General features: G+C 39.6%; 1 protein-coding gene across 10 annotated transcripts in view; it reads right to left on the bottom strand.

Moving 5' to 3' along the window:
• The window catches only part of mical3 (microtubule associated monooxygenase, calponin and LIM domain containing 3), a 107,036-nt gene that overhangs the window by 64,661 nt on the left and 25,730 nt on the right, over positions 1-16,645 (bottom strand). For 8 of the 10 annotated variants that reach the window (XM_015374731.1, XM_015374723.1, XM_015374725.1 and 5 more), the window contains exons 2-13: positions 12,381-12,780; positions 11,071-11,278; positions 10,851-10,967; positions 10,614-10,715; positions 9,842-9,997; positions 7,320-7,420; positions 3,672-3,929; positions 3,417-3,532; positions 2,957-3,083; positions 1,424-1,517; positions 1,027-1,056; positions 412-559 (exon numbers count right to left, since the gene is read on the bottom strand). In XM_015374731.1, coding sequence (XP_015230217.1) covers positions 412-559; positions 1,027-1,056; positions 1,424-1,517; positions 2,957-3,083; positions 3,417-3,532; positions 3,672-3,929; positions 7,320-7,420; positions 9,842-9,997; positions 10,614-10,715; positions 10,851-10,967; positions 11,071-11,278; positions 12,381-12,653 — 1,730 coding nt within the window. In that variant the 5' untranslated portion in view covers positions 12,654-12,780. Of the gene's footprint in view, positions 1-411; positions 560-1,026; positions 1,057-1,423; positions 1,518-2,956; positions 3,084-3,416; positions 3,533-3,671; positions 3,930-7,319; positions 7,421-9,841; positions 9,998-10,613; positions 10,716-10,850; positions 10,968-11,070; positions 11,279-12,380; positions 12,781-16,645 lie in introns of those variants that run through there. The other 2 variants (XM_015374726.1, XM_015374730.1) reach the window with 1 other exon arrangement.

Raw genomic sequence — 16,645 nt, 5'->3', positions numbered from 1 at the left:
GTTAGTACGTCATATGCTTCGTTGATCTGATTGGTTTATTTGGCCCGTCTATCACCAACATAGGCCAATCAGCTAACCAGTATTTTCGCCCCTTGCCGAAATTACTTCAACGGAAGGTTTCCAGATGGATTTGCTGCGCATATCCATCTGGTGGAGTCAGATTAAGGTGTTGCAGCAAGCTATACAAAGTTACTAAGTTAAATTGTTTTTTTAATCACCCAGCTGGCTTCCAGAATGAATTTAACTAATCTTAACAGGCTGTTTTATATTAAATAACTGTTTTTTTTTGTCTTTTTGGCACCTTGTTTTAACTATTGAGCCGATATGACAAGAGAATTTCTCCACTGTTAGATCAATTAGTCTATCTTATCTTGAAAATGAAGAGTGCAAGTGTTGATTCCTATTACTCACATGAGATCTGGTCTGTATCTGTGAATGAGGGCACACAGCGCCAAGCCGCTCTTCCATGACATAGTCAGGTCCGTGACGCTGACGTTCCTATATCCTTCTGTCTGCCTCTGGCACCAGTTGAGCAGTTTACTGGACCGAGCTATCGATTCTTTGGTGAAGTAAAGAAAAAAAAAAAAAAAACAGTTAATTACACAATATTAAATGCTGAAGATAAAGTGCTGAGTTAAGAAGCAGCATTAAAACTTGAAAAGCAATATAATCAGCACAACTTCCATGTCACTGGGCAAAATCATTCTACTGTGTTTTTGGTGTTAGTAATTACCAACTCTAATATAAAGAATTCCATTGCTTTAAGGGGGAAATGGATGCAAACAGGAAGTTAGACAGTAAAAACCAAACTGGGATCTTTAAAACAGGCTGTTGAGTATATTCAGGAAGATCAGATGGCAGCATATCTGACTGGGTTAGTGTGTAAAAGGAAACTCCAGCTCATCAACAAATGTTCTAACATTCAAATGTTACCTTCATGTTGCGATCAATGCAAGGCAGGTAGGATTTTAAATTGTTAGAACTTTAGAAAACCTGGAGGAGCAACACCATGCATTTGGACTTTACCTTGAAACTGCTTGTCAAGCAGGTAATTGTCTGGAGTGAAAATACAGCCATGTATTATCAGACTGGATCAAACACCAATATTTACATTTAGTTAGCATGGTTTTCCTGAACTTTGCTTGTAAGACTCTTTCCTTCCATCGCGTCACAAAAAAGATGGTTATGATTGAACAATAATTAACACTGCGGTACAATTTGTAGCAGTGTTGTCTTGGAGAAACAAGATCCTTGGTTTGAATCATGGTCTGAATTTTTATAATAAGATCCAATAAATGAGGAGGGTGCTAAACACGTATCATTCTCTTTAATCTTGGCTCCCCTCTGATATTGAGCCTGAACAAGTCATAGGTTGCAGGAAACAGGGATTAGGGTCATATAAAAAATAAATATAAATACAAACCATTCCTGGCCAACTTTGGCGTTGACGAGTTGATGACATTCTCAATTTCAATGCGGATTTCCCTGCCCTCTCCTGTATCAAAGAGGTGTCGCACCTAAAACACAAAACATTATGTGTATTTGGTACTAAAATTCCCCTTAAATGTGAAACACTGTATTTGGGTGATGTTCCTGTAACAAATTGGAATAACAATGATAAAAGATTACTTGGTATGTTACTTATTGCAAGTAAAAAAGCCATCACAAGAAAGTGGCTGAGAGTGAAATCTCCAACTATTGAGGATTGGATCAATATAATCCAAGAAATTTATGTCAAGGAAAAGTTGTAATTTTCCCTCAAGATTCAAAAGGACATGTTTTATAAAATTTGGACTAAATGGACTGAGTACGTAAAACCCTTACGGTCAGATTTTTTATGAATGATACGTTTCTGAACTAAAAACCTTGTCTTGTGAATATTGGCATGCTTCCCATATATGTTTATGATTGTGTTTATATATGTCTTGATACTGTGAAAACGTTTAAAAATAAAAATTATTTTAAAAAAAAATAAAACATTATGATTACATCTCATGATAGACTCCTGATATACTTCATTGCTGAGATTTCAATCCTTTTCTAGTTGTTTTACAACAGTGAAAAAAAGTTCTCAACTCACAGCATGATGCTGCCACCACTAAACAAGGGGGATAATGAGTTTAAGTAAGATTAAATATGAATTGTATTATTCCTGAGATGAAACTTGTTTTGGAGCAAATAGAGAACCAATACGGAAAAAAAAACATCTATAGTACAAACTTCTCAGAATAGAAATACAGTGACTATTTTGCAAACAAGCTCAAAATGCTGAATTTCACTTTAATACTGACACACAAACTTATCATTGGACTAATTCAGTCCTTAAACAAGTAACCTAATTAATCAATTTTTTAAATAATTGTCAACAAATTTAGAAATCAAATAATCATAAACTGGAGTAAGCAGTCTCCACACCACATCATTTGTTGAAATAAAAATCCAGTCAATGTCGTAATTAAGCTAAAATAATCAAATAAATGTAATGATTCTGCAATTCAGATAAGGAAACGTCTTTATCTCCAAATGTTTTCTGTGGTATTTTCAAGCATGGAACTGAGGTTTTTCTTACACGTTTTTGTCATTTACACTGCATTTAAATGTACAGTACATGGTGGTGTGTGTGTGGGTGGGGAGTAATTTTAGTAACATTTAATAGTTGAAAAGAATATGTAATTAATAGATCAAAGTAATTATCAAGACACTAAAAAAAGCTCTATGCGGCGAAACGTCCCATGCTTCAAACCCTAATACAATTACCATCTGCTTTATTTTGGACTGTAAGGTTATATTCTACAAGAGTTAACTCCATTTTAGAATGTGGAAAAATGTGAGAAAAATGTAAAAATCAAGCTTTAAACATTATAAAACACTTTTTGCTTTTTAAACCAGTTTAAGAATTGATTTGATGGCTAAATGAAAAAGAATTGAATCCAGGTGTGTGCACACCTATACTCACCTGACTGGGCCTGAGGAAGTTAAGGCTAATGTTGGGGTAACGCGTGGTCGGATCCACGCTGTACTGACTGAAGTTCTTACTGACATTTTCTGAAGTCGTCTGAGGCAGAAGTCTGTATATGCTCTCCCTAAAGCACAGAACAACACGTTGAAATCTTTTCTTATTATCTGATCTCAGCCCATTAACAAACCATTAAAGGAAAGCAAAGATAGATGTTACACAACTGAGGAGTCACATTCCATTCAGGACATATGAGAGCCTTTTATCCCATTAGTAAAAAGAGAGGTGGTACTGAAGCTTTAAATCATGCACGGTTACAATTCCTAGTAAAGCACTTAGAGATAAAAGAGTGTGTCTGAAGAGGCAGATTAGGAATGTGTGTGCCTGGCCGTGGGTCAGTGTATAAATGTTAGGGCAAGAACAATGTTACTCTTGGCACATGTGTATCAGTCATCTGCACCTCTCAGCCAGAACCTCCAAAGGCGTTTTTCCCTGGGCCCAGCTCTTCACCATCCAACCGGAGTCCATGGCTGCCAGAAAACCTCGCGCAATGCCGGTGCCCATGGGCCAGAACGGCTGGAGAGAAAAGCACATTCATTTACCAAATATGATCAAAACCAGAGCAAAGGGTATTAAAAGAAACATCATTTTTAAGTAAAACAAAGTTAAAGTCTCTCCACCCCACCCCAAATATGTCCTTAGGAAAAATCCTCACCTCTAAAAGGCTGTCGCCCACCAGCGCCACCAGCAGTTTATGGCCATGGCGCTGGCGCACCATTGCTGCGTTCTCCGAAGCATACATGCAGGTGAAGTCGAACATGGCTACATCAGGCTGGCCATAGTGGTTGATTGCAAAGTCCAGTGTGGGTAGCTGGTGGTTGGTGGAGAAATCTGCAGCCTCACGTGCGTAAGACAGCAAGGCAGCCTGGTCTACATTAGCTCTGGAAAGGAGGAGCTCAGTGTCTGCATAGTCCTGCAGGGGAAATGACAGAACAGAAATTGCCAGGTTAACAAGAAAAAAGAAAAAAAAAACAGTTGGGAGATTCCAGAAGATTCAGGCTCCATTAGGCCATTTTTTGGAGCACTTCACACGTACAGGAAGCCACTGTGAGTTAAAGCCTAACAACCGTTTTGGGATTCTCTGTGCCAGACAGGCTATGTTTCTTTGTTTTCTTTCTTTTTGTAAATTTCTTGTTTTATTTTTCCATCTCTTCTTTATATCTTTTTCCCTCTATGTTCTTGTAATTGTTGTTTCTTTTTCTTTTATGTAAACACTAAATATTTTAAAAAACCTGATGCTGTAAAGACATAATATGCTATGATAGTTAGATGCTTTTTAAAACTACTGCTTATGTTTGTTTGGTGGCACTCTGAACTCCGTCTAGATCCCTGTGAAGGTAGATTAGTTGGGATGCAATCACAAAAAGGCTTTCTGCACTAATTAATGCCTGTCAGCATCATCTTATCATTCACTAGTTAAGCTGATATTACTCCACCTTTCTGATTTAATTAAGCCACAGTTGCTTCAAAGAGGAGCAGTGGATGAATCATTCTACTGTGATCCACAAAGGTTGATTTAAAAAAATAATGGCCAAAAAGTGAGAATATTACTACCTTTCATCAGCATCAAAACAGCCTTTAAGATCTTCAGATGGGAGGTAAGAGTTTTTGTGAATAGCTCACCAAAGAAGGTCCAGCAGGAGATATTTCTTAAATGAAATACGGCTAAATAATAGGTTACACTAGTGCAGAGCGTTGCTCAGCTGCAGAAGCTTCAGCAGGAAGTGTAACACTAATGGTGCGTTCACACCAAATGCGTTGTGGAGATAAAAAAAATGTTTCAATGCCAAAACTTGGATCCTGGGTCAAATCTTGGTTAAGAGGCTTCAACTCTTCGAAGCTCAATGCTTTGGTCTGTTCTGTAGTTACTAGCTAGAGAGCAGCTTGGCTTGACTTTAATTAGTTGGCCAAAAAAGAATTTCACACGTTTTTTAAGCCACCTCAAAACATCATATGTACAGTCAGTTCATCTGGATTCTGATCCTACTAAAATAATCTGTTCTTGTTCAGAGCAGCGGAACCACGCCGCTCATACCGGCAGGCGACAACGCTGGGACTCCCCAGTGAAAGCGCTCTGAAGCCGATGTAGGTACCAGATCTGCTTGGGTGGTCAGATCTGCTCGGGCCCTGCACATGCCAGTGACGTTGCGCCATATGATTGGCTGAACATTGTTACATGATGTAAAACATTGTGGATGACTAGACAACACTAATGACATCCATGTGCCAAGTCGGGACCATCTCTAGCGTTAGCTTGTCTAATGATCAATCAAGTTTTACCTGATTGATAACGAAACTGAAATATGTTTATGTCGAAGTAACTGCAAGACTATAACATAAAGGGGGAGAACAGGGTAGCGCCGTGGCTAGCCGTGCTCAGTAGCTTAGCTCTGTCGCTTAGCCATATTAAGCTACAAAACTTTTAACTACATGTCAACAACAACCCTTTCATTTCTACAAGTAGAATAACTGTTTTCGTTGTCTAAAACCTCTACGAAAGTCATTTTTAAAATGTTCAATTTGTCCTCCCCTGCCCTCAGATCCTAATTAAAATAATAAAAATGGCAGAGCTCAGTCTGTCTTAGAACTCAGTGCTTTCCTTCAAGACTGAGTTTGATTGTTTTCTTCTTTTGGCGACTTTAGATTGCCAATGAAATGTAAAATAATTGAAAGAGATCTGTTCTTAAGAAACTGGTGTAATACAGTTTGTCCGAGTGGAGTTGCCATATAATGACTTGATTGACGTCATAAGAAGGGTCAGGGCGCTGAGCAAATCTGCATGTTTTCACATGGAGAAAGATTTGCAGTAGCGATCACGGCTTGCATATAGTCTCTCCCAAAAATCTCCTGGATTGGCTTTCTGATTGGCTGATACTCAGATGCTTAGATGCCCAGATGTGCCACTGCCGATGCTAGGACACGCCATAAGACCTATCGACGCTGTTTGACGCCACCCCCCATAGACTTTGCATGTAAAGCAGATGGTTTGAGGCTCTCAACGCGTTTGGTGTAAACACTCCTTTAGACTTGGAAACTGGTTTCAAGAGGCGAAGCTCCCTTATTGAGTGATGCAGCAGTTTGGCTTGCTATTTATTATCCAACTGTAGAAACAGACACCAGTCAATAATTAAATATTTTCACCTCTGCTTTGGTGGCATAAGCTAAACTAGTCTTAACATGTAGCATCATAATTTTGCATGCTTTCAAAATGACATGGTTTTACAGAGGGAGGAACATTTTTCCATCTGTCTGAAGGGTTCTCCTGTGATCCTGGTGGTTAAAGGAAAGGGCGAGGCAGTGGAAGATGCTACACCCAGAACACCTAAAGCAGGCATGCCCAAAGTCGGTCCTTGAGGGCCTGCAGGTGTTCGAGGTTCCCCTGCTCCAGAACAGCTGGTTTTAATTGATAGCTGATTAACAGGATTTACGTGATGATTTAAGTTATGGTTATTGGCTCATTACAGCATTATTAGTCATTCATTGTGTTAACAGCACCATGAAATAATTGTATTGTATTGCTTTATTGTGAAAAAGATTCTTGTGAATTTGCTGACATGACATATTCTTAAGATTAAGCTGTTGATCAAAACTGATTTATTGAAGTTAATGTTTTTATTTGATTCTTTTCAGTCAGAAATAATTTCCCTTATTTCATCCATCTGTTCTAGATTTGATTCTGTTCTCTTTTTATTGAATCCAGCTGAAATAACTGTTTGGACTTCCATCCCTTTCAAGCAATAAAGCACAGTTGATAACCTGACAGGTAACAGTTTAGTGAAAAAACTTGATCACAACTACCTCAGGCAAATGTTTAAAGAACTCCTCAGATCCAGACTCGACCCACACATGCACATTGCGTAAGCATAAGAGCAGAAATGAGGCTGAGGACTGCAAGAAGTACTGCCATACCGCAGACATCGTTTGGACCAAGGCACGGTTTTGTCTGCACATGAAGACGGGCATTTAAAAGGCCTTTCCTGTTTCCTGTGGAAAGTGCCCAGAGACAGGAAGCTACCGTGTATAGTGAGGACATCAGCACTCAAGAGACTGCTTGAGCTGGCAGGCTGCTCCACTGTTGGCTCTGTCTGACCATTAAACCAATGCTTGGCGAAATCAAAAAGAATAAAGACGAAATAATGAAAGAGAATCGCTGGAAAAGAAAAACCCTCTAAAGTGACATCATTCTGAATGTGATTGTTTCTGTGTGTACGCCGCTTTTATGTCAGCTAAAGAGGAGCGGAATGAGACCCAACAGTTATGACACGGAGAGCACCACACTGAGCGCCGGGCTTTGATCACTCACATGCAGAATGACTCCTTTCTCCAACAGGCTCTGTTTTTTGGCAGTCATCACAAAGTAATGTGTGTCATCCTTGTAGTACACAATATTTTCCAGGTCAATACCTAAAAAGACAAAAACAAAAAAAGATGGATTGTCAGAAACAGAACACAATTCTCTAGCTTACTGTCAGAGCTGCCCGTCCTGTCATCGTTTCAGGACGGAAGCAGCAATTATGGGATTCGGAGCACCGGGAACATTGTCAAGTCAGCAATAACCCGACAGGAAGGCTGGCATTGGACTCAAGAACTCTAAGAAAAACCAATTAAATGAATGGAATACTTCTGTGTGTGTGTGGTCTGAGTTCACCGAGGACTACTGTGAGCAACATCAGATGATCACACCACACACAATGTTAAAACAGTTTTACAGGTTCAATACAAACTTAAACAGCTTGTTAAAAAAATAGGAGATTACAGCAGCAATTTTCATTAGTTTGCTTTTTATTTAAATGATCGGGCCCACTTATAATTAAAAAACAAAAAGCTTGTTGGTCATGAGACGTTTAGTAAGTCATATGTAAAAGTCTTGCTTTGCCCAGGGCGGGGGTCCCGCTCCTGAAGAGATGAGACGCTACACCGTTCAGGCATAACTTTTTGTTAAGATTAAGAGTTTCTACTAACATAAAAAAAAATAGATGTAACTAAAATATGAACCAATCTAACTTAAATTTGGTCTACTTTTCAATCTATCCTTCTAACCTCTGCAATAGTCCTCTAGATATGCCTTTTTAAGAGCGTTCTGTTGCTGTTTAGATAATATTCATTAAACTAAATCTTCTCTCACAATCAGCACTGGATGCTTGAAATGCAGCACAAATATCTTTAAGAAGTGAGATCAGCTTTAGCTCCCCCAAAAAAAGTCACATAAGAGTAATGCGATGTGAATGCACACGGTTAACAGGTTCTTCTTAAACTTTGTGCATGCTGGATAGCAGGGACAACACAAACCAGTGAATTTCACTGTTCTGGATCATTTGGTCCGCCGCATATTCATCTTACTGTGGAATTATTAATTTATGCATCTGCAGCTCTCTTTGTTGTGCTGAATAAAGACATTTGCTTTTTAAAGGACACTCACATTTTATTAAACATATTCATCCAAATACAACTTCTAAATGTGTTGGTTTTTATTAGAAAACTTGTTTGATAGTAAAAGTTCAAACAGGGACTGAAGAGCAGGTCATAAACCATAAAGCTGGCTTGTGCACCCAGTATTCATCAGTCTAAAGTAATTTTTTATACAGATCAATAATACAAGATGATATAGGAGATGAAAATGAAATAAAAATTATATGAAAGTAGTCCATTAAAAGTTACATTACATTTATTGGAGCAACAGCACTTTTAAATTGGATGTTTGGCACATATGACAAAAAGTTTAGATAGCACTAGCTTAAACCAAGCCATATTCATGTGATACCATGGCCTAGTCAAAGTCCAGAGCTAAATCACATTGAATCAAACTGAGCTTCAGCTATTCTGCAAAGAGGAAGAATCATTTCAGTGTACTGATTTGTGAGTTGAACCATTAGTAATGATAATGTTCAATCAACAAGGGTTCAAATGTACGCTTTCCTTGCAGAGAGTGTTAAAAACCTTCATTCCACTTTAGTATTATAAAGGAGTTTGTATTTGTCTATGTTTTTATTCTGTCATTTAGTTTTGCAGAGGCCCGGTCAAAGACCATTCATTGGATCCAGGTGTTTTGGGATGGGATGCAGATAAAGTTTGCAGGATTAAAGATTTTGAGGATTGGACTTGGGCACCACTATGTTACAACCCTAAAGACAGAGGCTGTAACATGAAAAAAGTTGAAACGTTTTCCAGATATTTCTAATAAAACTTCTATGGTATCAAGATTTATTTTGCATTTCATCTGTAAATCCCGCCCAAAATCCAGGGTGGAATTTCAAACTGCAATCACGTCCATAGTGGCATTGGTCAGAAGAATTACACCGAGCTCACACTAAACACGGTAGGCTGCTGTGCAGGTGCCAATTCACTAAAATCAATGTGCAAGCTCATAGCAGCCAAGGTGCAGAGCGGGTGCGGTTACTGAGGCCTTGCAGATTAAGAAATTCTCTCTTAAGCATGAGGGAAGTTTAAACAGACACTGCAGTAGTCTTCACAAAAAGCTCCAAACACCAAATAGGAAGTTCCAGTGAATTTCAAAATAAAATCAACCAACCAACCAACGCCTACTTGATAAGAAGGCGGACTAGAAACAGAGGGCTACTAGATGATGAAAAGGGATAATTATGTCCACCGATAACATGTTATGCTCAACAACTCCTGAAAAGAGCATGATTCCATGTCTTTTTTTCCTCTTAAGCAAATCTGGAGCAGTAGCTGGGCAAATGACTTTCTACATTGCAGCCGTACCGCTAAGAGTGTGAGTCCACGTTATTCAATCAGGCCATTTCCACTCATAGAAAAACAGCAAGAAATGCCTGTAGGATGCAAGCCAGGCAGAGCTGAACTCACCTGTTGCCTCCCTGAGATCTTGAAAGAACTTCTGATTGAAGATGAAGGCCACACCGCTGATCTCCTCCACCTTCGCTTCTGCCGTTGTGTTCCTGTTGATGAAATTGGCGGTGATGGCGATGGCGAGCTTCCCCCGGAACTCCTTCCGTCGAAATCCTGTAGAAACAGAAGAACTAATGAGATCAGCAGCCTGGGCTAATGGACACCAACAGTTACAGAACAGATTAACATTTCAAAAGGAAAATATAGCACTGAATTAGAGCAACTTACTGCCTCTAGAACAAATAATCCATGCCGTACCATTTAATTGTGGCCAGATTTTCTGTATCTGAACAATGTAAACAGTTTCCAGTTGTTCACACTGTATTCACGTAATTGGACCTCTCAAAGGGAGGATATGGATTCCTTTTATAGGGTTTAGAGCTCAGTTCTGGAGAAAGGCATCATGGTTCTCTGCCACAAAGCTTAGAGTAGAAACAGACAACTAGATCACCCATTCCTGTTCTCTTGTTCACAACAGGTTTAATGTTGCTGCTAAACACAAACAAACGTGCATCCAGATGTGCACAAACGCTCATTCACACATAAAGAGCAGAGTGAGGTCAGCCTTCCTTCTGCAGCTGTAAATGAGTGACATAATGATCGTATGTGACTCAAGCGTCTAAGTGGGAACAACAGGCAGAACTGTTTGGGCCTTGCGATGTTTAGTTAAAGGAAGAAAAAAAAAATACATTACGAATGTTCTTCCTCCAGCCCGTGCATGCAAACTTGCCTGGTAGTGTGTTTCTCCTTCCATCTGCTCCAATGATGACATCAAACTCCAGCTCGTTGACAGGGTGTGTCTTAGGGTGGACCTCAGCCCTCCAGCCTATCCCTGGGAACACACGGCATGTGTAACCAGACAGAAATGCATCCTCAGTGCCAGGTTTGCAGCAGCTGAGAGATATTTGTTTGATGAAAGCAGTATTCTCTTCTCGGCCGGTTTCCTGCAGCAGATTAAATCACTTACTCTCAGTCTCCTGGTCTTCAGGGGGTTCAATAAGACCCTTGAACTCTACGTTGACGTGGATCTCTATTCCCAGCAGCAGGGCCATTTTCAGCAGCATTAGCTGAAGCTGACGAATACCTAAAAAAAAAAGAGAAAGTGGTGAGATTCAAACCGAATAACTTAACTAATTGGAAACTAAAGGAGCAACATCAGAAGCAGCAAGATTATGGTCTGAACTCACTGATATGATCGATAGCACCAGCGCAGAACTTCCCATAGAACTTCTTGGCTCCAAGGCCCCTGAGGTCGTGGATGGTGAAGGGCCAAAGATGCAGCACGTTGTTTCTGGAGAACGCATCCCTCTTCTCCAGGAGGACCACTCTGGCCCCCAGGAAAGCAAGCTCGATGGCTGTGCGTAAACCGCATGGCCCCGCACCAATGATCAGACACTGAAACCACAGGATAATTTAAACAGAGATCCGTTCTCCTAAACCTGGCAAGTCACATAAATAATGTGAACTCACTCTGAGCAGAACCTTCCAAGCTGATTGGACGAAAAAACAACTAGTGTACGCCTACCAAATTTGGTTTTAGCCAATCATAGCAATAAAGAAGGCTATAATATGTCCAACATGGCTTGTAGGAGAGATGCCAACATGCAGGTTCTTTTAGCCTACATGAAAAACCTTACTTTGATGTGTTCACAGCATTATCACCACTGAGAAGCATAGCAGTGGCAGCATCATGATGTGGGGATGCTTTACTTTAGGCTTAATAAACCATAGCTTGAGCTAACTTTGGAATGATTCTTAAGAAAAAATGAACGTACAAAATTGGAGACGGCTGAAGACTTTATTTCAGGTTGGAGATAAAGTTTCCAGGAGGAGAAACACCCTAAACACACAGATCGATTCAGGTGATGGGTTTCAAACTCCAGGCCTACAGAGTCCTGCTAATGACCTGATCATGTCAAACAGGCTGCTAACAGGATTACATCTGAAGGTAGCAGGAGACTGGCCCACCAAGGACCACTGTTTAACAGCTAAAGCTTAGTTTGAAGAATTTTACGTGTTTTTCAACTTAAATCTGTAACAGCACCTAAAAGCGGATGTTCAAGGCCAACCCAGGTCTGAGTCTGAGATACTGTGCCATAAAGAATGAGTTAAAATCCAAGTCAGTAGATGTGTGAATCTGTCAGAGAGACTTGTAGCTTTAACTCTAAACTATTAAACCTAAAAAATACTGCATTACCTTCTAACAAATATATGATTCAAAGTTTTGTGCTATTGATGTGACAGAATGTGAAGAAGGTCAAAGCACTCTTAATCTTTACCAGTACAGTTCCAGGTGATCTGTTAGCATGAGCTGCTAATCTAAAATAACCAATAAAAAGTAGATATCTCAGTCAAGCTGTCTTCCCATCCAGAGCATGGACTTGTTGCTTTGTCGTCCTGTCTTCCCACAATGATCTGACTCCCAGTCTCACTGGGAACAGGAGACGCCCGTGGATGCTTTACATGACCGATCAAGTTTCCAGTGAGGCAGGCTTACCTTTGTGTTGGCACAGGCACGTCCCTTCTTGTACTCCTTCTGGCCGGCCCTCTTGTCTAGCTTAGCCCAGAGCGCCTTCGCCTTCCAGTAGTTAAGTTTGGACTTGAGCTTGTGATAGAAGATCCTGTGCTCGGTGGGCTTCACTTCCAGATGTTCACAAAACTCCTGGAAGGCCTTAAGGGTGCCTTTACACGTGGTCGCCTGGACAAAGTTGTCAAACAGGACATGGGATCGGTTGATCCCTCCGGTTGCACTGGTCCCTCCATCCCCCATGGTCCAGACCCACTAAGGGCTGTGAGGGCCCTTCACCCCCACCTGAGGCAGGGGGCCAGCCCCAGCTCTGTACCAGCTTCCCTCAGGTGGAGGAGGGCTTTAACTCCCAGCGCCAAGCATCTTCATTCTAACAAAGACGGGGAGAGAAAAAGGAGAGATTTAATCAAAAGGAAAAACATACAAGCAAAACATTACAACAAAACTTTAAGGGTTCTGCATTCTTTTCTATTGGATCAAACCAAAATAAGTAGAACGGTAAAACATAATTAAGCCCTAATCACTGTCATAATATTAGCCATCTACCAGTGGATGTACAGGTGTCCAAACCTGTGGCAGTTTTAGAGGCTGCGTCTTTATCCAAATAAGCAACAATATCACATTATAATGCTTCAAAGTGACAGTGCAAATGTAGCACTGCCCCTCCCCTACCTGTTGCTGCACAATGTCAGCTGGTTAATTAGATTACCTATGTACAATTACTGGTCTCCTGCAACACATTTATGGTGTGTAAACAAAAAAGGTCAACTGGGTACCTGCAGTCGGGCAACCAGAGCAGTTTATTCGATATTTTTACTTCACGTTATGGTAAATTACAATTTTAAATGCAAAGAAGTGAAAAAAAAAAATAAATTAAATTAAAACCATTAGCGTAACTTCAAACTCAAACCCAAACTGACTTATGAGAAATGGTTGTAGGTTTTTCTTAAAAAATGCCTTAGATTACATCTTACTTTTTAATTTTTTTTTTTTTTTTTTTTTTATTTCCACCCAATCAGAATCCCAAACAAACAAACAAACAAACGCTAAAAGCATGATAACAACTTGAGCTTCATTTTTTTTTTACATGAAATCAAACCATTTAGTTTCTGTCCATGAGAGGCAAAAATCAAACTTTACAATTTTGCACTATTCCACACAACAAGAACAGATTGAAATAAAAGGCATGTCAGAAGGTGTTTTAATTGAATCAATGAAACCATAAATAAACCTTAACTTTGCCTGAGCCACGATGCAGGAGGCTGGTTAGGAAAGATAACACACTTTAGGTAATTCTGAGAGAAAACTTGAAACTTTAAAACAAAATATTGGACAGAGCCATGGCATTCAAGCTTCAGAATGTGAAATAGGAAGTAAACAGGTGGATGGGTTTAGGGATATGTCTTAGTTAAAAATTGACTTTATACAAAGAACTTTTCAGCCCAAACCAAAAAAATGCCAGAAGCAAACGACTGGAGCGAAGACAACAGACTATGATTAACAATGTGCCTCCCCATAAGAAGCCCTCATGCACTATTTTAAACATGCAACAACATGCTGCAGTTAATGCTTATGTTTTCAACTTTTTAATCCTCACAGAGAGACAAGATCATTCACGTTCTCTGGTATGTGTGGCTTTTCTGATATTTCTACTACAACTTGATGAATGTTCTGTCTAACTCTGAATGTTGGACAGAAAAATGCACCAACAGAGCATTTAAATTGAAAAGTGCATAGTGAAGCTGGCATTTAAATTAAGGAAAGAAAGACAAAACAACAGGGGCAATGATGGCTGAAAAAAGGAGTGATGATCACAGTTCAAAACAGGCAGCAGTTCTGCTTTGTATGCAGCCCCTCGGGGATGGAACAGAAACTCGCCCGGCTTGTTTCAAGTTCAAATTGTTAAAAAAAATAAAAATAAAAAGTGCTTAATTTAGTACAATTATGGTATGTGATGAATAAAAAAAATGCAAGTCCAGATCAGTTCTAATCATCAAATAAAATTCATATGATTTGGAATTAAGTAATCATTTTAAATTAAAATACAAAAACAGAATACTTGCTCATTTTAGGGGAAAAAGTAGGATGAAAAAGTAGAGTGATGCAACGGACTGGTTTATCACAAAAGAAGATAAAGAAAGAAAGAAACATTTATGGTTATTTAAACCTTGTCTAAACTCAAATAACAGCAAAGAAAACCTCAGATTGTTATTCTCAGTTATCTGTTCACTGATGAGGAAATGAGGTTTCCTTCTAATCATCTGCACAGTGCAGTTTGACAAACAGCCAAATGGTTACAAAACAAACTGACCCACTTCTCTGAGGCAGCTTTGCATTCTAAATGTCCAGCAGGTTAAGCTAGTTCATGTCAGCTAATGTAGTTGCAGTCCTGGCTTGGAGTTGTGATGAAAGTACAACAGGTACAGAGGTCAGACGGCCTCCTTTTCACACGCTGCCAACTCCTCACTGCAGTGAAAACAGCCAGCGGGCCAATAGTTTGGATCCGTCTGCCCCCTCCGAGGGCCACAAAATCAAAATCAACACTTTTTTGTTTAATATTCTTTCTTTTAATATTTGTTCTTTTATTCCTGGTAACAATAACTCACGAAAAGCACTTCTCTACTCCAGATTAGAGAAAACCAACACAGGAGGCGACAGTAAATATACTCAAGATGGATTAACCCTTTTAACATAATGCCAACAGCCAAGAAATTAAAGAAAATGCACATTGCACATCACAGAGATATATTTTTGATCTATTCCTAAACACTGGCCGTGTAGGAAGTTCCCAGTTCGAAAAACCATTGCAAATAAAAATACATAATTTTGAAAAAGTACAAAATATCATATAGATACATTTAGAAAAGGAAGCTTAAGAGTAACAAACAAGCAGTGACAAACGATTCCTTGATTTAACAACACTGACAGCAACACTCTTCAGTGTGGATGTTATTACAAACAGAATAAGAAGAATCAAGTTGAAATGTTTCAAATGCAGACTGTGAGGGAGGTAGACTTTCAGCAGAAGTAAGGAGAGGTAGGTGGAGAACAGCAAATGTGCTCCGATAAGCGATGTCCAAAATAATTAGCTCTCTGTCTGGACTATTTCTCTTCTCTCTTCTGGATTTGGAAATGTTAACGACCTATTAGAAATCCCACGAGGTGCATTATGACTGAGATCAGGGATGTTCTTGTAGGCTTATGAATTACCAGGGAAAACACCATTCCAGAGGGAAATCTGGAGAAAATCAATCTGCAATTTTCACAGTTCCTGTCACTAATAATTGATAAACTTTTGTCTCTTCTAAATTCTACATGATCTTTATAATTATACTTTTTACTCTGTGTCCAGTTAACAGCATGTTGTGTTTTACTTGACTGAATAATAACAAATAAAGTTTGACTGATAAACCTTCAGACATGCTTATTCTGAGCACATGAAGGAAGAGGAGATGGAATTACCAACATGTTTAAGGATCCTGCTTCTCCGACAGGTTGCTGTAATGTAATGATAGCCTTCTGACTCAGACAAACATTGACTATTAAAAACATGACCTATAATTTAAAGAACAGGAGTCTGGCGAACAGACACACACAACAGGAGAGGAACATAATACCTTTCTGTTAGGTGAATAGGACAGAAGGAGCGAGTCCTACTGCCTTCAGAAAAACTAACATCCAATCAAACGGTTTTATATGACAGAAGATATCTAATGCACGTTGCATCGTTGTCAGATCCAGATTTCTCTCTTGATATGCTGCAGGATTTCACACATCCTAACCATTCACTGAGGAATTGCACACATCCATGCTAGCCTTCATTTGCAGCAGCGACCGCCCCCTCCTCTGTATGCATGCACACACAAACATTCTCGTCTGCATGTAGAGTGAACCATGTGTTGATTCCTATCTATTTTCAGTCAATTTAAACCCTCTCTCTGCTCTAACCACAACAATAACCCTTAACCTAAACATTCCCAGAACAAACCTCACCCTAAACCTTAGCTCTAAAGCTAACTGTTATCAAAATAGCTCTGCAGGACCACTCTTTGCAACAAGCGGTTCTCAATTTGATGGTGAAATTCGAAAAATGGTCCTCACTCTGATGCTGAGACAGGAGCACACACACATCAACAGAATGCCTTTACTTCTGTTGGCTGAATTGCATCATCCCCAAACCTAAAAATAGAGCCAGAGATTAGGCCAGGAGGACGCACGTTTCACATGGCAGCGCC

Source organism: Cyprinodon variegatus, unplaced genomic scaffold (assembly GCF_000732505.1).
Source record: "Cyprinodon variegatus isolate N-32 unplaced genomic scaffold, C_variegatus-1.0 Scaffold108, whole genome shotgun sequence".
Lineage (NCBI taxonomy): Eukaryota > Metazoa > Chordata > Actinopteri > Cyprinodontiformes > Cyprinodontidae > Cyprinodon > Cyprinodon variegatus.
Note: the sequence above shows the minus strand (reverse complement) of the source record. Positions and strands in the feature narration are given on the sequence as shown.